Source organism: Ranitomeya variabilis, chromosome 1, assembly GCF_051348905.1.
Source record: "Ranitomeya variabilis isolate aRanVar5 chromosome 1, aRanVar5.hap1, whole genome shotgun sequence".
NCBI classification, from domain to species: Eukaryota; Metazoa; Chordata; class Amphibia; order Anura; family Dendrobatidae; genus Ranitomeya; species Ranitomeya variabilis.
The window spans coordinates 552513426-552539604 of NC_135232.1; the positions used below are offsets into that span (position 1 = coordinate 552513426).

General features: G+C 44.9%; 1 protein-coding gene across 2 annotated transcripts in view; it reads left to right on the forward strand.

The window, feature by feature from the left end:
• Nucleotides 1–295: 295 nt before the first annotated feature.
• The window catches only part of THBS3 (thrombospondin 3), a 151927-nt gene continuing 126043 nt past the window's right edge, over nucleotides 296–26179 (forward strand). Inside the window, exon 1 of one of the 2 annotated variants that reach the window (XM_077255905.1) lies at nucleotides 296–558. In XM_077255905.1, coding sequence (XP_077112020.1) covers nucleotides 402–558 — 157 coding nt within the window. In that variant the 5' untranslated portion in view covers nucleotides 296–401. The remainder of the gene's footprint in view (nucleotides 559–26179) is intronic. The other variant, XM_077255898.1, reaches the window with a different exon arrangement.

Sequence of the window (26179 nt, forward strand, 5' to 3'; positions counted from 1 at the left end):
ATACATGAGGGGGCGCAAGACACATGAGGGGGCGCAGGACACATGAGGGGTCACAGGTTACATGAAGGGATATAGGACCTATGAGGGGGCCCAGGATACATGAGGGGGCGCAAGACACATGAGGGGGCACAGAATACATGAAGGGATACAGGACCTATGAGGGGGCGCAGGAGCTATGAGGGGGCGCAGGAGCTATGAGGGGGCGCAGGATACATGAGGGGGCGCAAGACACATGAGGGGGCGCTGGATACAGGAAGGGGCGCAGGATACAGGAGAGGGTGCAGGAAGCATCGGGGGCGCAGGAGACATGAGAAGGCGCACAGCACATGAGGTGGCACAAGACACATGAGGGGGTGCAGGACACATGAGGGGGCGCAGAAGAGATTTGTAACGCATCGGTAATGGAAAGGTTAATTGTCGGAATGTTGGGGGCGTGCTGGGGGCGGGGCCTCTTACTGTCCTGCCGCGTCCCGCACATGATGGAGTCGCTCCCGGTGTCTGCGGTCCTGATCCTCTGCCTGAGTCTGAGTGGAGAGTGCGGCCGCCCCGAGCAGTACGGTGAGCGTTGACCGGGAAGGGTGCTGCCCCCTGTATACATCTCACTGTACTCTGACTGCCCCCAGTATATACTGTATATGCCTAAATGTATACTGACCTCCTCCGCTATATACTGTATACATCTCACTGTACACTGACTGCGCCAGTATATACTGTGTACACCTCACTGTACACTGACTGCCCCAATATATACTGTATATGCCTAAATGTATACTGACCTCCTCCGCTATATACTGATACATCTCACTGTACACTGACTGCGCCAGTATATACTGTGTACACCTCATTGTATACTGACTGCCCCAATATATACTGTATACACTGACTGCCCAATATATACTGTATACGCCTAAATGTATACTGACCTCCTCCGCTATATACTTATACATCTCACTGTACACTGACTGCCCCAGTATATACTGTATATGCCTAAATGTATACTGACCTCCTCCGCTATATACTGTATACATCTCACTGTACACTGACTGCCCAATATATACTGTATACGCCTAAATGTATACTGACCTCCTCCGCTATATACTGTATACATCTCACTGTACACTGACTGCGCCAGTATATACTGTGTACACCTCACTGTACACTGACTGCCCCAATATATACTGTATATGCCTAAATGTATACTGACCTCCTCCGCTATATACTGTATACATCTCACTGTACACTGACTGCGCCAGTATATACTGTGTACACCTCATTGTATACTGACTGCCCCAATATATACTGTATATGCCTAAATGTATACTGACCTCCTCCGCTATATACTGATACATCTCACTGTACACTGACTGCGCCAGTATATACTGTGTACACCTCATTGTATACTGACTGCCCCAATATATACTGTATACACTGACTGCCCAATATATACTGTATACGCCTAAATGTATACTGACCTCCTCCGCTATATACTTATACATCTCACTGTACACTGACTGCCCCAGTATATACTGTATATGCCTAAATGTATACTGACCTCCTCCGCTGTATACTGATACATCTCACTGTACACTGACTGCGCCAGTATATACTGTGTACACCTCATTGTATACTGACTGCCCCAATATATACTGTATACACTGACTGCCCAATATATACTGTATATGCCTAAATGTATACTGACCTCCTCCGCTATATACTCATACATCTCACTGTACACTGACTGCCCCAGTATATACTGTATATGCCTAAATGTATACTGACCTCCTCCGCTATATACTGATACATCTCACTGTACACTGACTGCGCCAGTATATACTGTGTACACCTCATTGTATACTGACTGCCCCAATATATACTGTATACACTGACTGCCCAATATATACTGTATATGCCTAAATGTATACTGACCTCCTCCGCTATATACTGATACATCTCACTGTACACTGACTGCGCCATTATATACTGTGCACACCTCATTGTATACTGACTGCCCCAATATATACTGTATACGCCTAAATGTATACTGACCTCCTCTGCTATATACTGATACATCTCACTGTACACTGACTGCCCCAGTATATACTGTATATGCCTAAATGTATACTGACCTCCTCCGCTATATACTGATACATCTCACTGTACACTGACTGCGCCAGTATATACTGTGTACACCTCATTGTATACTGACTGCCCCAATATATACTGTATACACTGACTGCCCAATATATACTGTATACGCCTAAATGTATACTGACCTCCTCCGCTATATACTTATACATCTCACTGTACACTGACTGCCCCAGTATATACTGTATATGCCTAAATGTATACTGACCTCCTCCGCTATATACTGTATACATCTCACTGTACACTGACTGCCCAATATATACTGTATACGCCTAAATGTATACTGACCTCCTCCGCTATATACTGTATACATCTCACTGTACACTGACTGCGCCAGTATATACTGTGTACACCTCATTGTATACTGACTGCCCCAATATATACTGTATATGCCTAAATGTATACTGACCTCCTCCGCTATATACTGTATACATCTCACTGTACACTGACTGCGCCAGTATATACTGTGTACACCTCATTGTATACTGACTGCCCCAATATATACTGTATATGCCTAAATGTATACTGACCTCCTCCGCTATATACTGATACATCTCACTGTACACTGACTGCGCCAGTATATACTGTGTACACCTCATTGTATACTGACTGCCCCAATATATACTGTATACACTGACTGCCCAATATATACTGTATACGCCTAAATGTATACTGACCTCCTCCGCTATATACTTATACATCTCACTGTACACTGACTGCCCCAGTATATACTGTATATGCCTAAATGTATACTGACCTCCTCCGCTGTATACTGATACATCTCACTGTACACTGACTGCGCCAGTATATACTGTGTACACCTCATTGTATACTGACTGCCCCAATATATACTGTATACACTGACTGCCCAATATATACTGTATATGCCTAAATGTATACTGACCTCCTCCGCTATATACTCATACATCTCACTGTACACTGACTGCCCCAGTATATACTGTATATGCCTAAATGTATACTGACCTCCTCCGCTATATACTGATACATCTCACTGTACACTGACTGCGCCAGTATATACTGTGTACACCTCATTGTATACTGACTGCCCCAATATATACTGTATACACTGACTGCCCAATATATACTGTATATGCCTAAATGTATACTGACCTCCTCCGCTATATACTGATACATCTCACTGTACACTGACTGCGCCATTATATACTGTGCACACCTCATTGTATACTGACTGCCCCAATATATACTGTATACGCCTAAATGTATACTGACCTCCTCTGCTATATACTGATACATCTCACTGTACACTGACTGCCCCAGTATATACTGTATATGCCTAAATGTATACTGACCTCCTCCGCTATATACTGATACATCTCACTGTACACTGACTGCGCCAGTATATACTGTGTACACCTCATTGTATACTGACTGCCCCAATATATACTGTATACACTGACTGCCCAATATATACTGTATACACCTAAATGTATACTGACCTCCTCCGCTATATACTGATACATCTCACTGTACACTGACTGCGCCAGTATATACTGTGTACTCCTCATTGTATACTGACTGCCCCCAATATATACTGTATACACTGACTGCCCAATATATACTGTATACGCCTAAATGTATACTGACCTCCTCCGCTATATACTGATACATCTCACTGTACACTGACTGCGCCAGTATATACTGTGCACACCTCATTGTATACTGACTGCCCCAATATATACTGTATACACTGACTGCCCGAATATATACTGTAAACACCTAAATATATACTGACCTCCTCCGCTATATACTGATACATCTCACTGTACACTGACTGCCCCCAGTATATACTGTATATGCCTAAATGTATACTGACCTCCTCCGCTATATACTGATACATCTCACTGTACACTGACTGCGCCAGTATATACTGTGTACACCTCATTGTATTCTGACTGCCCCAATATATACTGTATACGCCTAAATGTATACTGACCTCCTCCGCTATATACTGATACATCTCACTGTACACTGACTGCGCCAGTATATACTGTGTACACCTCATTGTATACTGACTGCCCCAATATATACTGTATACACTGACTGCCCCAATATATACTGTATACGCCTAAATGTATACTGACCTCCTCCGCTATATACTGATACATCTCACTGTACACTGACTGCGCCAGTATATACTGTGCACACCTCATTGTATACTGACTGCCCCAATATATACTGTATACACTGACTGCCCGAATATATACTGTAAACACCTAAATATATACTGACCTCCTCCGCTATATACTGATACATCTCACTGTACACTGACTGCCCCCAGTATATACTGTATATGCCTAAATGTATACTGACCTCCTCCGCTATATACTGATACATCTCACTGTACACTGACTGCGCCAGTATATACTGTGTACACCTCATTGTATTCTGACTGCCCCAATATATACTGTATACGCCTAAATGTATACTGACCTCCTCCGCTATATACTGATACATCTCACTGTACACTGACTGCGCCAGTATATACTGTGTACACCTCATTGTATACTGACTGCCCCAATATATACTGTATACACTGACTGCCCCAATATATACTGTATACGCCTAAATGTATACTGACCTCCTCCGCTATATACTGATACATCTCACTGTACACTGACTGCCGCAGTATATACTGTATGTGCCTAAATGTATACTGACCTCCTCCGCTATATACTGATACATCTCACTGTACACTGACTGCGCCAGTATATACTGTGTACACCTCATTGTATACTGACTGCCCCCAATATATACTGTATACACTGACTGCCCCAATATATACCGTAAACACCTAAATATATACTGACCTTCTCCGCTATATACTGATACATCTCACTGTACACTGACTGCGCCAGTATATACTGTGTACACCTCATTGTATACTGACTGCCCCAATATATACTGTATACACTGACTGCCCGAATATATACTGTAAACACCTAAATATATACTGACCTCCTCCGCTATATACTGATACATCTCACTGTACACTGACTGCCCCCAGTATATACTGTATATGCCTAAATGTATACTGACCTCCTCCGCTATATACTGATACATCTCACTGTACACTGACTGCGCCAGTATATACTGTGTACACCTCATTGTATTCTGACTGCCCCAATATATACTGTATACGCCTAAATGTATACTGACCTCCTCCGCTATATACTGATACATCTCACTGTACACTGACTGCGCCAGTATATACTGTGTACACCTCATTGTATACTGACTGCCCCAATATATACTGTATACACTGACTGCCCCAATATATACTGTATACGCCTAAATGTATACTGACCTCCTCCGCTATATACTGATACATCTCACTGTACACTGACTGCCGCAGTATATACTGTATGTGCCTAAATGTATACTGACCTCCTCCGCTATATACTGATACATCTCACTGTACACTGACTGCGCCAGTATATACTGTGTACACCTCATTGTATACTGACTGCCCCCAATATATACTGTATACACTGACTGCCCCAATATATACCGTAAACACCTAAATATATACTGACCTTCTCCGCTATATACTGATACATCTCACTGTACACTGACTGCGCCAGTATATACTGTGTACACCTCATTGTATACTGACTGCCCCAATATATACTGTATACGCCTAAATGTATACTGACCTCCTCCGCTATATACTGATACATCTCACTGTACATTGACTGCGCCAGTATATACTGTGTACACTTCATTGTATACTGACTGCCCCCAATATATACTGTATACACTGACTGCCCGAATATATACTGTATACGCCTAAATATATTCTGACCTCCTCCACTATATACTGATACATCTCACTGTACACTCACTGCCCCCAGTATATACTGTGTACACCTCATTGTATACTGACTGCCCCAATATATACTGTATATGCCTAAATGTATACTGACCTCCTCCGCTATATACTGATACATCTCACTGTACACTGACTGCGCCAGTATATACTGTGTACACCTCATTGTATACTGACTGCCCCGATATATACTGTATACACTGACTGCCCCAATATATACTGTATATGCCTAAATGTATACTGACCTCCTCCGCTATATACTCCTCTCACTGTACACTGACTGCGCCAGTATATACTGTGTACACCTCATTGTATACTGACTGTCCCAATATATACTGTATACACTGACTGCCCCAATATATACTGTATGCGCCTAAATGTATACTGACCTCCGCTATATATTGATACATCTCACTGTACACTGACTGCGCCAGTCTATTCTGTGTACACCTCATTGTATACTGACTGCCCCCAATATATACTGTATACACTGACTGCCCCCAGTATATACTGTATATGCCTAAATGTATACTGACCTCCTCCGCTATATACTGATACATCTCACTGTACCCTGACTGCGCCAGTATATACTGTGTACACCTCATTGTATTCTGACTGCCCCCAATATATACTGTATACACTGACTGCCCCAATATATACTGTATACGCCTAAATGTATACTGCCTCCTCCGCTATATACTGATACATCTCACTATACACTGACTGCGCCAGTATATACTGTGTACACCTCATTGTATACTGACTGCCCCAATATATACTGTATACACTGTTGGCCCCAATATATACTGTATACGCCTAAATGTATACTGACCTCCTCCGCTATATACTGATACATCTCATTGTACACTGACTGCGCCAGTATATACTGTGTACACCTCATTGTATTCTGACTGCCCCCAATATATACTGTATACACTGACTTCCCCAATATATACTGTATATGCCTAAATGTATACTGACCTCCTCCTCTATGAACTGATACATCTCACTGTACACTGACTGCGCCAGTATATACTGTGTACACCTCATTGTATTCTGACTGCCCCCAATATTTACTGTATACACTGACTGCCCCAATATATACTGTATACGCCTAAATGTATACTGACCTCCTCCGCTATATACTGATACATCTCACTGTACACTGACTGCGCCAGTATATACTGTGTACACCTAATTGTATACTGACTGCCCCAATATATACTGTATATTCCTCACTATACACTGACTGCCCCAATATATACTGTATACGCCTAAATGTATACTGACCTACTCCGCTATATACTGTATACACCTCACTGTACACTGACTGCCCCAGTATATACTGTGTACACCTCATTGTATACTGACTGCCCCCAATATGTACCGTATACACCTCACTGTACACTGACTGCCCCCAATATATACTGTATACACCTCACTGTATACTGACTGTTCCCGGTATATAGTGTGTATACCTCACTGTATACTGACTGCCCCCAATATATACTGTATACACCTCACTGTGTACTAACTGTTCCCAGTATACACTGTGTACACATCACTGTACACTGACTGCCCCGGTATATAGTGTGTATACCTCACTGTATACTGACTGCCCCCAATATATACTGTATACTCCTCACTGTATACTGAGTGACAGTTCCCGGTATATTCTGTGTACACCTCACTGTACACTGACTGCCCCCTGTATATTCTGTATACACCTCACTGTATACTGACTGCACCCTGTATATACTGTATACACGCACTATATGCTGTATACACCTCACTGTATACTGACTGCCCTCGGTATATACTGTATACACCTCACTGTATACTAACAGTCCCCTGTATTCACTGTATACACCTCAATATACACTGCCCCCAGTATATACTGTATACACCTCACTGTATACTGACTGCCCCCTTAAGGGGATGTGTCACGGCGGCGACCTGATCCGCGGCCCTGGGCACCCATATAAAAAGGGAAAGTCTTTAAAGGGATTTGGTGAATAGAGTTTATGTTCGTGATGCCACCTGTGGTATTCGGTCAGTGGGGGCCGACGCTGCTTTAAGGGGTCCTCTGGGGTGATGTTACAGCAGCTAGGTGGTATACCTTCCCACAGGAGAAGTATATCCCCAGGGCTTCCCGGTGTGTAGATGGAAGATGGTGAGGAGTGCAGTGAAGAACGAGGACACAGGGTTGCAGTCTCTTTACTTGGTTTACTGAAGACTTCAGGCAGCCACAGTCCAGGGTACCAGATCACAGGCAAGGCAGGGTCCGGCCGGGTTGTAAGTGAATCCAGAGTTCCCCTTTACCAGGTGGAGTTAACCCCTTAAGCCCCAAGGGTGGTTTGCACGTTAATGACTGGGCCAATTTTTACAATTCTGACCACTGTCCCTTTATGAGGTTATAACTTTGGAACGCTTCAACGGATCTTGGTGATTCTGACATTGTTTTCTCGAGACAAATTGTACTTCATGATAGTGGTAAAATTTCTTTGATATTACCTGCGTTTATTTGTGAAAAAAATGGAAATTTGGCAAAAATTTGGAAAATTTCGCAATTTTCCAACTTTGAATTTTTATGCCCTTAAATCACAGAGATATGTCATACAAAATACTTACCGTGTATACTCGAGTATAAGCCGACCCCCCTAATTTTGCAACAAAAAACTGGGAAAACGTATTGACTCGAGTATAAGCTTAGGGTGGAAAATGCAGCAGCTACTGGTAAATGTCAAAAATATAAATAGATACCAATAAAAGTAAAATTAATTGAGACATCAGTAGGTTAAGTGTTTTTGAATATCCATATTGAATCAGGAGCCCCAATATATACTCCATACAGTTCATTATAGCCCCATAAGATGCCCCATATAATGCTCCATGCAGTTCGTTATGGCCCCATAGATGCTCCATATAATGCTCCATGTAGTTCTTTAAGGCCCCATAGATGCCCCATAAATGCTCCATGCAGTTCATTATGGCCCCATAAGATGCCCCATATAATGCTCCGTGCAGTTCATTATGGCCCCATAAGATGCCCCATATAATGCTCCATGCAGTTCTTTATGGCCCCATAGATACCCCATATAATTGTCACGGCCGGGGAGACTAGGTGGGCGAGAGCTAATAACCCGGGCCCCTGCAATTTCCCTAAGACTAGGGAAATACTGACTGGCCCTCTACCTGAAGTTTACACTGATGGTGTGCATGTTCAGGCCTCGAACCTCACCCTGACTCAACCCTGAGCTGGAAACCTCCGCCCTCCACACATTGAATGCAATACACCAATACCCACAATTAGCACAGACAAGGATAAAGGAAAATATATATCACGCAGCAGTCACTCAGGAATACACTATAAGGGTATGTGCACACGTCCGGATTTCTTGCAGAAATTTCCTGAAGAAAACCGGAAATTTTCTGCAAGAAATCCGCATTTTTTTTTTTTGCGTTTTTTTTCGCGTTTTTTTTAGCATTCTGCAAGCGTAATTAGCTTGCAGAATGCTAAAGTTTTCCAAGCGATCTGTAGCATCACTTGGAAAACTGACTGACAGGTTGGTCACACTTGTCAAACATACTGTTTGACAAGTGTGACCAACTTTTTACTATAGATGCAGCTTATGCAGCATCTATAGTAAAAGATAGAATGTTTAAAAATAATTTAAAAAAAAAAAAAAAATGGTTATACTCACCCAGACATCTCATCAGCGGCGTCCGTTCCTCTTCCTATAGCTGGTGTGTGCGCGCAGGACCTTCCATGATGTCGCGGTCACGTGAGCGGTCACATGACCGCTCACGACCAATCACAAGACAGTGACGTCATCGGCAGGTCCTTCACCGCAAAGCAGCTATAGGAACCGAAGCGGCAGCATGCAGCGGTGAGGCGGGAAGACATCGAGGGTGAGTATAGGACTATTTTTTATTTTAATTCTTTTTTTTTTACCAATTATATGGTGCCCAGTGCGTGGAGGAGAGTCTCCTCTCCTCCACCCTGGGTACCAACCGCACATAATCTGCTTACTTCCCGCATGGTGTGCACAGCCCCGTGCGGGAAGTAAGCAGATCAATGGACTCCTAGGTGTGTGGAATCCTCGCAATTCCGCATTTTTAATGAACATGTTGCTTTTTTTTCCGCGATGCGATTTTTTCGCGGAAAAAATCGCAACATTTGCACAAAAAATGCGGAATACACTGTAAATAATAGGAGGCATATGTTAGCGTTTTTTTCGCGTTTTTATCATGTTTTTATAGCGAAAAAAACGCTAAAAATCCTGAACGTGTGCACATGGCCTAAATGTGCAGGGCAAAATAAACACAAATATAGGAAGGAGTAAATAAGACAAAGGAAAATACACCACCAGCAACGATTCTCCTACAACCAGCTCTCCACTCCAAACCGAGATAACAAATGCGCAAGACAGAAGCTATAATCGGTGACACCCAATGATCAGGAGAACTATTTAAAGCAATGGGCAAGGCCCAGCTACCAATCCGAGGATCAGGTAAATTAACCCCGGAACGGCTAGACAAAATCTAGCCGACGCCAATGAGCACATAGTGGTCAAAAGCGGAACTACCGCTGTCTGTCGGACGACCTGGTCTGAACGGCGTCCGACATGACAGTACCCCGCCTTCTACGAGGGACCCCAGGGCCCTCACGGCTTATAGGACCCGGCTTGTCCGGATGGTGACGATGAAAAAACCTGATTAGCCGATCCGCATGAATGTCCGAGGCTGGTACCCAGGACCTCTCCTCAGGCCCATAACCACGCCAGTGTACCAAGTACTGTAAAGTGCGGCGCACTACACGAGAGTCAACCACCTTGGAGACTTCAAATTCCAGGTTACCATCCACCAAGACTGGAGGTGGCATAGGCGCCGCGTCCACAGAACCCACCACCTTCTTCAGAAGAGACCTGTGGAACACGTTGTGTATCTTATACACCGTAGGGAGCTCCAGTCGGTATGCTACTGGATTAATGGCGGCGGTGACCCTAAATGGACCAATAAACCGTGGACCCAATTTAAGGGACGGTATTTTGAGTCTTATGTTTTTTGTGGATAACCACACCCAGTCATCCACACTCATGTCCGGACCTGGCACACGCCTACTCTCAGCCACACGTTTGTACCTAGTACCCACACTCAACAGGCGCTGTTTAACTCTCCTCCAGACTGACGACAATTGTGCTCCTAACTGGTCCTCCTCCGGAACGCCGGAAGAGCCCCTCTGACTCAAAGTACAAAATTGAGGATGTAGCCCGTAAACACAAAAAAACGGAGATTCCCCAGATGACTCCTGGCGATGATTATTGATGGCAAACTCAGCCAAAGGAAGAAAGGTAGACCACTCCTCCTGGTTATCAGAGACAAAGCAGCGAAGGTACTGTTCCAAATTTTGGTTCATACGCTCAGTCTGACCATTTGATTGAGGATGAAATGCCGAAGAATGGGACAACTTGATCCCCAGCCGTGAGCAAAATGCTTTCCAAAATTTTGCCACAAACTGAGACCCCCTATCAGACACGATGTCAGACGGAACCCCATGAAGTCTGACCACCTCCTGCACAAATACCTGAGCCAGAGTCTTAGCGTTAGGCAACGAAGGCAAAGACACAAAGTGCGACATTTTTGAAAATCGATCAACAATCACCAAGATGACCGTGTTCCCAGCTGATGAAGGCAAATCAGTGATGAAATCCATGGAGATTTCCGTCCATGGTTCACTAGGTACCTCGAGAGGAAGTAGTGTGCCAACAGGACGGGAGCGGGGCGTCTTAGCCCTAGCGCACGTGGTACAAGCTGACACGTATGAGACCACGTCCTGTCGAATCTTGGGCCACCAAAACCGATGTGACACCAACTCCAAGGTACCTCTAACCCCTGGGTGGCCAGCCAGGACAGTATCATGATGCTCCGCCAAAACCTTCAAGCGGAGATGAAGCGGTACAAAAGATTTGTTGATGGGAAGCTCAGATGGTACCTCCTCCTGAGCCTCGGCAATCTCAGCCTCAACCTCGGTAGTGAGAGACGAAACCACAACACCCTTTTGGAGGATGGGTACTGGATCCTCCCGAGGTTCTCCCCCCGGAAAACACCTAGACAGAGCATCTGCCTTAGTGTTTTTAGACCCCGGTCTGTAGGTGGCAACAAAATTGAACCGCGTGAAAAACAATGCCCAGCGAGCCTGCCTAGGAGACAGACGCTTGGCAGACTCCAAATAAAGCAAATTCTTATGGTCGGTAATAACGGTGACCTGATGAATCGACCCCTCCAAGAAGTGTCGCCATTCCTCAAAGGCCAATTTGATTGCCAACAACTCTCTGTTGCCGATATCGTAATTACGTTCGGCGGACGACAGTTTCTTGGAAAAATAGGCGCACGGACGCAAACCGCTCAAGGATGAGCCTTGTGACAGCACCGCCCCCACACCAACCTCAGATGCATCGACTTCCACCACATAAGGTTTCGATACATCTTGCTGCACCAGAATGGGGGCCGAAACAAACCTGTTCTTAAGAGATTCGAATGCACACACAGCCGCCTCAGGCCAAACGGAGAAATTGGTACCCTTTTTAGTCATGTCAGTTAGCGGTTTAGCAATGGTGGAAAAATCCTTGATAAATTTCCTATAGCAGTTAGAAAACCCAAGGAACCGCTGAAGTGCTTTCAGGTTATCAGGCCGTTCCCAATGCAACACCGCTTGCACCTTAGCGGCGTCCATTTTAAAACCCGAAGCAGACACAATATAGCCCCAAAAAGGCAACTCCTGTACCGAAAACACACATTTCTCCAGTTTTGCATACAGCTTATTCTCTCTGAGAAGCTGTAACACCTGCCTGACATGATCTAAATGAGTGTCACGGTCGCAAGAATATATGAGGATGTCATCAAGGTACACAATAACGAATTTCCCCAAAACATGCGAGAACACATCATTTATGAAATGTTGGAACACTGCAGGTGCGTTTATCAACCCAAATGGCATCACCAAATTTTCAAAATGACCCTCAGGGGTATTAAAAGCCGTCTTCCACTCATCACCTTGACGGACTCTTATAAGGTTGTACGCCCCCCTGAGGTCAAGCTTGGTAAACCACTTAGCACCTGTCACCTGGTTGAACAAATCCGGTATCAAAGGCATAGGGTATGGATCACGAACCGTAATCTGGTTTAACTCCCGGAAATCCAGACACGGCCGTAGTCCACCATCTTTCTTCTTAATGAAGAAGAACCCTGCAGCCACCAGAGAGGATGAAGGCCTGATGTGCCCTTTGCTCAAACTTTCAGCAATGTAATCCTTTAGCGCTTGTCTCTCCGGACCGGAGATGTTAAACATCCTTGCTTTAGGCAATTTAGCCCCTGGTTTAAACCTGATAGTACAGTCATAGGGACGATGTGGTGGCAACTCTGAACAACCCTTCTCAGAGAACACATCCACAAAATCCAGAAGTGACTCAGGGACGCTTGAAGTAACAGCAGCAACACATGTGGCCAAGCAATTCTCCTGGCAGAAATCACTCCACTGAATTATGTCCTGAGTTTTCCAGTCTATCACCAGGTTGTGTGTAGTCAACCATGGAAAACCCAGAACCAATTGTGCCGGAAGACTCTTGAGCACCTTACATGTAACCTGCTCAGAATGAAGAACCCCAATGTGGAGTTTAATCTCAGACACAAATTCAGTAATCTCCCCCTGTGGGAGAGGAGCAGAATTGATGGTGACCACGCGGATAGGATGAGGCAGCTTTTCGATCCTAAAACCAGCAGTGCGCGCAAACTCCTCATCAATGAGATTTGTGGCAGAACCACTATCCACAAAAACAGTGATTGGCAGCTCTCTGCCAGCGACAACAACTTTGGCAGGGAGCAAGCACTGAGATACCATCATGGAGGACATACACAAGCTCAGATTGGACTCCTCCACCCCCTCTGAGCTGAGTCTTTCCGCCGTTGCATTTTTCTTTGACAGCAGAGGACAGATATTAATAAAATGACCAGTTTTACTGCGGAAAAAACAGGCTCCCTGTTCTTCCCAAGGCTTCCCAAGTACAGGAGCCTGATGCTTAACATGTGATACCCCTGCGATTTGCCTAGATTCCTTGGGCTCACCTGCAGCAACCTCACGTGAACCTGAACCTCCTCCCACAGGCGGCGTCTCATGCTCTCCCAGACGCAAACGGCGATCAATACGGATAACAAGACTCATAGCGGAATCTAGTAAAGTAGGAGTCTCGTACATCAGGAGGGCTTTTTTAACCCTATCAGAAACTCCATGAATAAAATGACTCCGCAGCGGGGAATCATTCCACTGAGTGTCGACTGCCCAGCGGCGGAACTCAGAACAGTAATCCTCTGCTACTCGCTCCCCCTGGCAAATAGTGTGTATCTTAGATTCTGCTAGAGCCATTCTGTCAGGCTTGTCGTAGATGTTTCCAAGGGCAGGAAAAAAACTCCACAGAGTCAAATGCAGTAGAATCAGATGGCAAAGAAAACGCCCATGCTTGGGGATCCCCGCTTAATAATGACAACACCAGACCTATGCGCTGAGCCTCATTACCGGATGAGGTCGGACGCATCCGAAAATATAGTTTGCAATCTTCACGAAAAGTAACAAATTTACAGCGTTCCCCAGCAAATTTTTCAGGCAAAGGATACTTAGGTTCAGCAACTCTATCTGTAACAACGGCTTGTACATTAGACACTGCTAGACCCTGTTGCTGCACTGCCCCCCTCAACTCAGTGACCTGCAGGAACAGCGCCCTCAACTGGCGGTTTATGGAAATCATGGGATCCATGGAAATAATGTTGGCCGATTATAATGTCACGGCCGGGGAGACTAGGTGGGCGAGAGCTAATAACCGGACCCCTGCAATTTCCCTAAGACTAGGGAAAGACTGACTGGCCCTCTACCTGAAGTTTACACTGATGGTGTGCATGTTCAGGCCTCGAACCTCACCCTGCCTCCTGACTCAACCCTGAGCTGGAAACCTCCACCCTCCCTCCAGTGAATGCAATACACCAATACCCACAATTAGCACAGACAAGGATAAAGGAAAATATATATCACGCAGCAGTCACTCAGGAATACACTATAAATGTGCAGGGCAAAATAAACACAAATATAGGAAGGAGTAAATAAGACAAAGGAAAATACACCACCAGCAATGATTCTCCTACAACCAGCTCTCCACTCCAAACCGAGATAACAAATGCGCAAGACAGAAGCTATAATCGGCGACACCCAATGATCAGGAGAACTATTTAAAGGCAATGGGCAAGGCCCAGCTACCAATCCGAGGATCAGGTAAATTAACCCCGGAACAGCTAGACAAAATCTAGCCGACGCCAATGAGCACATAGTGGTCAAAAGCGGAACTACCGCTGTCTGTCGGACGACCTGGTCTGAACGGCGTCCGACATGACAATAATGCTCCATACAGCTCATTATGGCCCCATAGATGCCCCATATAATGCTCCATGCAGTTATGGCCCCATAGATGCCCCATATAATGCTCCATACAGTTATGGCCCCATAGATGCTCCATATAATTCTCCATGCTGTTCTTTATGGCCCCATAGATGCCCCATATAGCATTGTGCGCAATTTAATGCTGCTGCACTAAAAAAAAAAAAATGACATACTCACCTCTCGTCGCTGCTCCTCAGCGTCCCGTCTCTCCGCACTGACTGTTCAGGCAGAGGGTGGCGCGCACACTAATACGTCAACGCGCCCTCTGACCTGAACAGTCACAGCAAGAGGACGGGAAGACGGAGCGTCGGTGGAACGAGGGAAGGTAAATACGGTATACTCACCTACTCCTGGCGCGGTCCCTGCATGTTCCACAGTGTACAGCTCGGCAGCTTCTTCCTGTAGTGAGCGGTCACATGGTTGCGCTCATTACAGTAATGAATATGCTGCTCCACCCCTGTGGGAGTGGAGTCCATATTCAATACTTTAATGAGCGGTACCACGTGACCGCTGAAGAGGGGAAGAACTTGAAGCTGCCGCGCCGAACACCGTGGGACATGCGGGGACCGCGTCAGGAGCGCCGGGAGTAGGTGAGTATTTGACAGGCGTCACTCCCCCTCACCCGCCGAACCCCAGCTTTACATGACTCGAGTATAAGCCGAGAGGGGCATTTTCTGCCCATTTTTTGGGCTGAAAATCTCGGCTTATACTCTAGTATATACGGTAATAAGTAACATTTCCCACATGTCTGCTTTACATCAGCACAATTTTGGAAACAAAATTTTTTTTTGTTAGGGAGTTATAAGGGTTAAAAATTGACCAGCAATTTCTCATTTTTACAACACCATTTTTTTTAGGGACCACATCTCATTTGAAGTCATTTTGAGGGGTCTATATGATAGAAAATAGCCAAGTGTGACACCATTCTAAAAACTGCACCCCTCAAGGTGCTCAAAACCACATTCAAGAAGTTTATTAACCCTTCTGGTGCTTCACAGGAATTTTTGGAATGTTTAAAAAAAAATGAAAATTTAATTTTTTTTCACAAAAAATGTACTTTAGCTCCAATTTGTTTTATTTTACCAAGGGTAACAGGAGAAAATGGACCCCAATAGGTTGTTGTACAATTTGTCCTGAGTACCCCGATACCCCATATGTGGGGGTAAACCACTGTTTGGGCGCATGGCAGAGCTCGGAAGGGAAGAAGCGCCATTTGACTTTTCAATGCAAAATTGGCTGGAATTGAGATGGGACGCCATGTTGCTTTTGGAGAGCCACTAATGTGCCTAAACATTGAAACCCCCCACAAGTGACACCATTTTGGAAAGTAGACCCCCTAAGGAACTTATCTAGATTTGTGGTGAGCACTTTGAACCAAAAAATACTTCACAGAAGTTTATAATGTAGAGCTGTAAAAATAAAAAATAATATTTTTTCACAAAAATGAATTTTTCGCCCCCAATTTTTTATTTTCCCAAGGGTACTAGAAGAAATTGTACCCCAAAAGTTGTTGTGCAATTTGTCCTGAGTACGCTGATACCATATGTGGGGGTAAACCACTGTTTGGGTGCATGGCAGAGGTCAGAAATGAAGGAGCAAAATTGGCTGGAATTGAGATGGGATGCCATGTTGCGTTGGGGAGCCCCTGATGTGCCTAAACATTGAAACCCCCCACAAGTGACACCATTTTGGAAATAGGCCCCCTAACGATCTTATCTAGATGTGTTGTGAGAGCTTTGAACCCCCAAGTGTTTCACTACCGTTTATGACGCAGAGCCGTGAAAATACAAATTCTTTTTTTTCCACAAAAATAATTTTTTAGCCCCCAGTTTTGTATTTTTCCAAGGGTAACAGGAGAAATTGGACCCCAAAAGTTGTTGTCCAATTTGTCCTGAGTACGCTGATACCCCATATGTGGGAGGGAACCACCGTTTGGGCGCATGGCAGAGCTCAGAAGGGAAGGAGCGCCATTTGGAATGCAGACTTAGATGGATTGGTCTGCAGGCGTCACGTTGCATTTAGAGAGCCCGATGTACCTAAACAGTAGAAACTCCCCACAAGTGACCCCATATTGGAAACTAGACCCCCAAGGAACTTATCTAGATGTGTTGTGAGAACTTTGAACCATCAAGTATTTCACTACAGTTTATAACGCAGAGCCGTGAAAATAAAAAATAATTTTTTACCTACAAAAATGTTTTTTTTAGCCCCCCCAAATTTTCATTTTCCCAAGGGTAACAAGAGAAATTGGACCCCAAAAGTTGTTGTCCAATTTGTCCTGAGTACACTGATACCCAATATGTTAGGATATACCCCTGTTTGGGTGCATGGGAGAGCTTGGAAGGGAAGGAGCACTGTTTTACTTTTTCAACGCAGAATTGGCTGGAATTGAGATCGGAATCCATGTCGTGTTTGGAGAGCCCTGATGTGCTTAAACAGTGGAAACCCCCAATTCTAACTGACACCCTAACCCAAACACACCCCTAACCCTAATCCCAACCACACCCCTAACCCTAATCCCAACCATAAATGTAATCCTAACCCTAATGGGAAAATGGAAATAAATACATTTTTTTTATTTTTTATTTTTCCCTAACTAAGGGGGTGATGAAGGGGGGTTTGATTTACTTTTATAGCGGGTTTTTTAACGGATTTTTATGATTGGCAGCCTTCACACACTAAAAGACGCTTTTTATTGCAAAAAATATTTTTTGGCATTGCCACATTTTGAGAGCTATATTTTTTCCATATTTTGGTCCACAGAGTCATGTGAGGTCTTGTTTTTTGCGGGACGAGTTGATATTTTTATTGGTAACATTTTCGGGCACGTGACATTTTTTGATCGTTTTTTATTCCGATTTTTGTGAGGCAGTATGACCAAAAAACAGCCATTCATGAATTTCTTTGGGGGGGGGGGGGGGAGCGTTTATACCGTTCCACGTTTGGTAAAATGGATAAAGCAGTTTTATTCTTCGGGTCAGTACGATTACAGCGATACTTCATTTATATCATTTTTTAATGTTTTGGCGCTTTTATACGATAAAAACTATTTTATAGAAAAAATAATTATTTTTCCATCGCTTTATTCTGAGGACTATAACTTTTTTATTTTTTCGCTGATGATGCTGTATGGCGGCTCGTTTTTTGCACGACAAGATGACGCTTTCAGCTATAACATGGTTATTTATATCCGTCTTTTTGATTGCGTGCTATTCCACTTTTCGTTCGACGGTATGATAATAAAGCGTTGTTTTTTTCTCTTTTTTTTTTTTTCCGAAGGGATTAACTAGTGGGACAGTTTTAAAGGTCGGGTCATTACGGATGCGGCGATACTAAACCTGTGTACTTTTATTGTTTTTTTTTTTTTATTTATTTAGATAAAGGAATGTATTTATTGGAACAATATATATATTTTTTATTATTTATTTAGGAATTTATTATGATTATTATTTTTTACACATGTGAGTATTTTTTTTTTACTTTGCCCCGGGGGGGGGGGGGTGTCAGATCGCTGATCTGACACATTGCTGTGCACTGTGTCAGATCAGCGATCTGACATGCACGGCAGGGAGGCCTCGCGGCGCCTGCTCTGAGCAGGCGCTGGTAAGCCACCTCCCTGCAGGACCCGGATGCAGCCCCGCGGCCATTTTGGATCCGGGGCCTGCAGGGAGAAGAAGGTAGGAGACCCTCAGAGCAACGCGATCACATCGCGTCGCTCCGAGGGTCTCAGGGAAGCCCCCTCTCTGCGCGATGCTTCCCTATAACGCCGGAACACTGCGAGCATGTTTGATAGCAGTGTGCCGGGGGCGGTCCGTGACCGCTCCTGGCACATAGTGCCGGATGTCAGCTGCAATAGTACTATGCCGTCACTGGGAATTAAGTCCCAGGTCATCTTGACCGGATAGTACGTCCAATGGGATTAAGGGGTTAAAAGCCTTCCTCTAGCGCGGTGGTGTTGTAGTCCCTTACTGCCTATGGCTTCACATAAGGTCCTCACAGTTCCTCTCTCTGTCCCCCATATAGGATAGGACATGACCCATATGAATGGTGTCTTGAGCCTTTTTACAGGGACTCTAGCACGCCCCGGGCTCTATAGGTGTCACTGTGCCTCCTGGGTATTAAGGCAGACAGGTAACTTACAGTTCAGCTGTCCTGCCGGTCTCTGATGTAAGTCGTAGAGTCCTTACAACCTCGGTGGTCCGGCTACCGGTATTCTGCACCTCAGAAGGAGGCAACCTGATCTTAGCTGGTCTTCCCTGATGTTACTCTCCTGTGCTTCGCTCTCCTGCACGCTCACTGAACAATGTTCGACTTTCTGTATGTCTCTTTTCAGGAGCTGTAGTACTTCAGACTACACGGCCCCTTCAGACCTTCTTCCTGCCTCAGACTGCTCCAGTCTACTTCCTGGCACTTTCTGACGATCTCAGCAAAACTGACTTCTCTTTCCCTCCAAACCACAATATATATAGGGGAGTCACCTAGAAATAGGATCAAAAGCTCCCCCTTGTGGCCTGGAGTGTGAACACGTGTGTATGGTGGTTACCTGATGAGAGTTATCCTTCATCGCTTCCAAACGTAACATCACTCTCCCCGTGAGGAAAGCAATACTACTGTGACGACCAGGACCCTGGGGCGCCACATATACACCTCACTGTATGCTGACCGCCCCTGTATATACTGTATGCATAGCTCACTGTACACTGACTGCCCATGGTATATTCTGTATACACCTCACTATATACGGACTGCACCAGTATACACTTCACTGTATACTGACTGCCCTCGGTGTATGTTGTATACACCTCATTTTATAGTGACAGCACCTTTTGTATACTGTATACACCTCACTGTAAACTGACTGCTCACAGTATATACTGTGTATACATCACTGTACATTGACTATCCCCAGTGTATACTGTGTACACCTCACTAGACACTGACTGCTCCCAGTTTATACTGTATGCACCTCACTTTATGCTGACTGTCCCTTTATATACCGTATATATGTCACTGTACACTGACTGCTCTTTTTATGTCCTGTATACATATCACTATACAATGACTGCCCACGCTACATATTGTATACAGCTTACTGTATACTGACTGCCCCCTGTATATACTGTATTCACCTCACTATATACTGACTGCATCCTGTATATACTGTATACACCTCACTGTATACTGACTGCTCCCGGTATATACTGTATGCAGCTCACTGTACACTGACTGCCCACGGTATATACTCTATACACCTCACTTTATAGTGACCGCACCTTGTATATACTGTATACACCTCACTGTACACTGACTGCCCCCAGTATATACCTCAATGTACACTGTCTGCCCTAGTATATACTGTATACACCTCACTGTACACTGACTGCCTCCTTTATACACCTCACTGTGCAATGATTGCCCCGGTATATACTGTATACAACTCACTGTATACTGACTTCCCCAGATATATGCTGTATACACCTCACTGTACATTGACTGCCCCCGGTATATACTGTATACACCTCACTGTATACTGACTGCACCCTGTGTATACTGTATACACATCACTGTATACTGACTATTCTCGGTATTTACTGTATACACCTCACTGTACACTGACTGCCCCCGGTATATTTTTTATACCCTCACTGTATTCTGACTTCCCTCTGTATATACTGTATACACTTCACTGTACACTGACTGTCCACGGTATATATTGTATATATCTAACTGTATACTGGCTGTACCCCATATTTGCTATGTACATATTTTTTGTACACTGAATGCCCTCGGTATATACTGTATTCACCTCAGTGTAGACTGCCCCTAGTATAAACTGTATACACCTTACTTTATAGTGACTTCACCTTGTATACAGTGCCTTGCGAAAGTATTCGGCCCCCTGGAACTTTTCAACCTTTTCCCACATATCATGCTTCATTCATAAAGATACCAAATGTAAATTTTTGGTGAAGAATCAACAAGTGGAACACAATTGTGAAGTTGAATGAAATTTATTGGTTATTTTAAATTTTTGTGGAAATTCAAAAACTGAAAAGTGGGGCGTGCAATATTATTCAGCCCCTTTACTTTCAGTGCAGCAAACTCACTCCAGAAGTTCATTGTGGATCTCTGAATGATCCAATGTTGTCCTAAATGCCTAATGATAAATATAATCCACCTGTGTGTAATCAAGTCTCCGTATAAATGCACCTGCTCTGTGATAGTCTCAGGGTTTTGAAGCACAGAGAGCATCATGAAGACCAAGGAACACAACAGGCAGGTCCGTGATACTGTTGTGAAGAAGTTTTAGGCTAAGTGCACACGTCCGGAATTGCCGCAGAAATGTCCGCGGCAATTCAGAAACTCCCTGCCGCGGGAAAAACGCATGCGGAATTGGCATGCATTTTCCCGCTAAACACTAGCGTTTTACAAGCGTAATTAGCTTGCAGAATGCCTTCGTTTTCCAAGTGATCTGTAGCATCATTTGGAAAACTGATTGACAGGTTGGTCACACTTGTCAAACATAGTGTTTGACAAGTGTGACCAACCTTTTACTATTGATGCTGCCTATGCAGCATCACTAGTAAAAAGATCTAATGTTAAAAATAATTAAAAAAAGAAAAAATCGTGATATTTTCACCTTCCGGCATCACCGGCAGTCTTCCCACTTCTTGCGATGCTCGCGTTCCCATTAATGCCTAGCGGCAATGACCCCAGATGATGTAGCGGTCTCGCGAGACCGCACGTCATCGCAAGTCATTGCCGCAAAGCATGCTTGGAAACGCGAGCATCGTGAGGAGCGGGAAGACTGCCGGGGACGCCGGAATGTGAGAATATCATGATTTTTTATTTGAAATCTTTTTTTTTTTTTTTTTAATTATATGGTTCCCAGGGCCTGGAGGAAGGTCTCTTCTCCTCCACCCTGGGTACCAACCGCACATGATCCGCTATGCCCACCATGCGGGAAGTAAGCGGATCAATGCATTCCTGTGTGTGCGGAATCCCGCGATTCTGCACAGAGAATGAACATGCTGTGCTTTTTTCCGGAATGCGATTCCGCCGCGGAAAAGAACTCGGCATGTGCACAAAAAATGCGGAATGCAGGGGCGTGGCCTGTCTGCACATGGAGTAGGTCGCACAGTGCGGGAGCTCCGTGTGCAGGAACCTTACAGCGGCTCAAAACTCCTACCTGTCGGCTCCTCCGCTCCAATAAATCACCGACGCCAGTACCTGCCTTAGCGGTGAGTGTATTGGGAAATCTAAGACCGGCTCCCACAGCTCCTCCAGTCCAACCTGTGGACTTTTTCGCTGCCTCCCCCCAGCCGCCCCAGAGTCCCAAGATGGCGCCGCCTTCCCCCAGGGCTTCTCGTGCTGCAAGCAGAGCCTCGCAGTCATCATCATCAGCCGCAGCTGCTGCTGTGTCTCCAGATAGCCCTGTCACTGCGTCCCTCCTTAGAGACATGCTGGGGGACCTTCGTACTTCCCTCCAAGAGGACATGCGCTCCATGCTGGCAGATTTAAGAGGCGATGTGGAGGAAATTGGGAACCGCACAGACCGCTTGGAGCACAAAGTGGCGGAATTGGTAGCCTCTCATAAGGATCTCTGGGATGCACATGATAACCTTCACTTAATGGCTACCAAAATGCATTCCAAGACCCTGGACCTGGAGGATAGGTCCAGGAGAAATAACATTAAACTCAGGAGCATAGGAGAAGCAGTTGTGGCGGCGGATTTGAAAGGCTTTCTCCAGGACTTTATTCTTACGGTCCTCCCACATCATGCAAAAAAAGATGTGGTAATTGACCGCATTCATCGCATCCCTAAACCGCCGAACCTGGGCCCCTCTGTTCCTAGGGATGTACTGGCTCGTATTCATTTTTTCGAAATGAAGGAGGACTTCCTGCAGGCCTTGAGGGCCAAGCCATCTCTGCCGGATTCCTTTGCTAACATTGCTGTGTTTCCTGACTTATCCCCGGGTACTCTAGCCCTTCGTAAAGCGTTTACTCCTTTTATCTCAATTCTACGAGAAAAGGGCATTTTGTACCGCTGGGGCTTCCCCACTAAGCTCCTTATCCGTAAAGATGGCTCAGTAACTACCTGTCTAACACCTGCACAAGCGGCGAAAGTTTTGTCCAAATGGGGCCTGGCACCTCCTGGCTCCCCCTCGTCTACAGCCTCCCCAAGATCTGAAAAGAACGAGAATGGCAAGCGTCACATTGATCCAGAGTGGAAGGTTGCCTGAGAATTGCTACTACAATGGTTCCTGGCTATTTTCCCGTCTTCACTGATTACTTCGTTCAAGGTTTTTTTCTTTTGAATAACAGTTCCTATGCTGGCTATCCTTTGTCCTTTTTTTCTGGATAGCCCTAGCATATTGCCCCACAGGTGAACTGTTTTCTCTTTTTTCACCTATGGACTCAGGATTTTCCTGAATGGTTCTCTATTGTTTGTTAATTATCTGTTTGTGGTGTCTCCCCTCACCCCACATTCCCTTTCCCTTATGTTTTTTTTTCACAGGTTAGTACAGCTCGGAGGTCCACGTCCTTATTGTCTGCAGCAGCGGTCTTCTGGAGAATGTACTGTTATCATATCTCCTTTAGTTTTTTCCGATGAGTATCTCACTATATTCAATTAATGTAAATGGACTCAATCGGTCGTTTGGCGCCAATTAGCTAAAGTTCGCCAGGATATCATATGTTTGCAAGAAACGCATTTGGTAGAGCGTGACAATGTGAGAATGTATTCGGGTTTATACCCTCATCAATTCTTTTGCTAACAGTACCGTGAAAAAAGCTGGGGTAGCTATCTTCTTTAGTAAAGCTAATTCCTTTCAATTGATACGCTCTGTGGCGGATCCCCTGGGCAGATATATTATAGTTCTGTGTCTGATAAACAATGCCCCTTACACTATTGCCTCTATCTATGCCCCTAACTTTGGTCAGCTAAAATTTCTTAACAATTTTTTCCAAATTCTCGGTTCTATTCAACATGGTCATAAACTAATCGCAGGGAACTTCAATATCCCTATGTCTAAGCATCTTGACTGCTCAGTCTCGTCTCTCTCCAGAGGCGAAGCGGACCCACTTATTAATTTTTACCATCTTCATGACATTTGGAGATACTTACACTGTAATGAAAGAGACTACTTTTTTTGTCGCCTCGACATGGCTCTTATAGCAGAATTGATTACTTGTTGGTGGATGACGTGGCCCTTCCCCACTGCACTTCTGCCACCATAGGCAATATTACTTGGTCAGACCATGCCCTGGTTTCACTGTCTCTAAGGGATCCTCTCGCCATCAGGCCTCCCTCGCAGTGGCGCCTTAACGAGCATCTTCTGGAGGACCAATCTAATTCTCGGCTCATTGAGGATGCCCTGCAGGAGTTTTTTGCCACTAATGATTCTGCAGACGTTGCTGATGATACGTTGTTGGTTGCTCACAAAGCTGTGGCTCGTGGCCTCTTTCTTAAGATGGCCGCAATAACTAAACGGAAGTACAATTTGGCCTTACAATTGGCCCTAGACGAACTAGCCCGCCTTGAAGCTGCCCATTCTCAACAGCTTCTTTCTGAGCTTAATAACGCTCGCCTTTAGGTCCGTCAGATGCTTCTCCATAGAGCGGAGAACGGTTTGTGGAAGGTCAAAGCCAAATTTTACTCAATGGGCGATCGAGCGGGCGCTATGTTGGCTAGAAGCGTTAAAAAAAGAGAAGCTCAATCTAAAATTCCATTCCTGCTTAAACCTGATGGTTCCCGTGTATACAACCCCATCCATATAGCTGAGGATTTTGCCTCCTATTACTACTCCCTCTACAACCTTAAATCAGACTCAGATACCCCCCAGCCCTCCCCGGACCTGATATCCGCTTTTTTAGCGAAAGCCAACCTCCCAATGTTTAACGCGGATCAATTGTCTTTTCTTAATGCCTCAATTATAGAGGCCGAAATCCTACAAATAATCAGAGAGGCTAAAAAGCGTACCTCCCCGGGCCCAGATGGTTTTTCCTTTCCTTATTACGCCCAATTTTTTCCTGTCCTTTCCCCTTACCTCCTGTGGTTATTTAACTATTGGTTAATGGCTGGCAATATTAAAGCTGATGGCCTGGAGGCTTCTATAGCAGCACTTCCTAAGCCAGGGAAGCCTATGACTTCCCCGGGGAATTTTCGCCCTATAGCTCTCTTGAACTGTGACGTAAAAATTTACGCTAAAATTTGGGCTAATAGACTGCAAACGTACTTCCTTCACTTATACACCCTGATCAGGTCGGGTTTGTACCGGGTAGGCAAACTAGGGATGGCATGAGGCGGCTGATTGATCTCTTGGATGTTGTGGAGAGGGGGAGTCTTCCCAGTGTATTCCTGTCACTTGACGCTGAAAAAGCGTTTGACAGGGTGCACTGGGGATATATTGAACTGACTCTTCGAAAGTTCGGCCTGATTGGTCAGATTTCTTCAGCTATTATGGCTTTGTATTCTAATCCGTGCGCCTCTGTACGCTCAGCTGGCTTTAAATCCCGATTATTCCCTATATCCAGCGGGACTCGCCAGGGCTGCCCCCTCTCCCCTCTCATCTTTGCTTTAATCATGGAGCCTCTTGCTGCCATAATTCGTCAGTGCCCGGATGTGGGCGGTGTGATGGTTGGGGGTATCGAGCATAAGATAGGTTTATATGCTGATGACG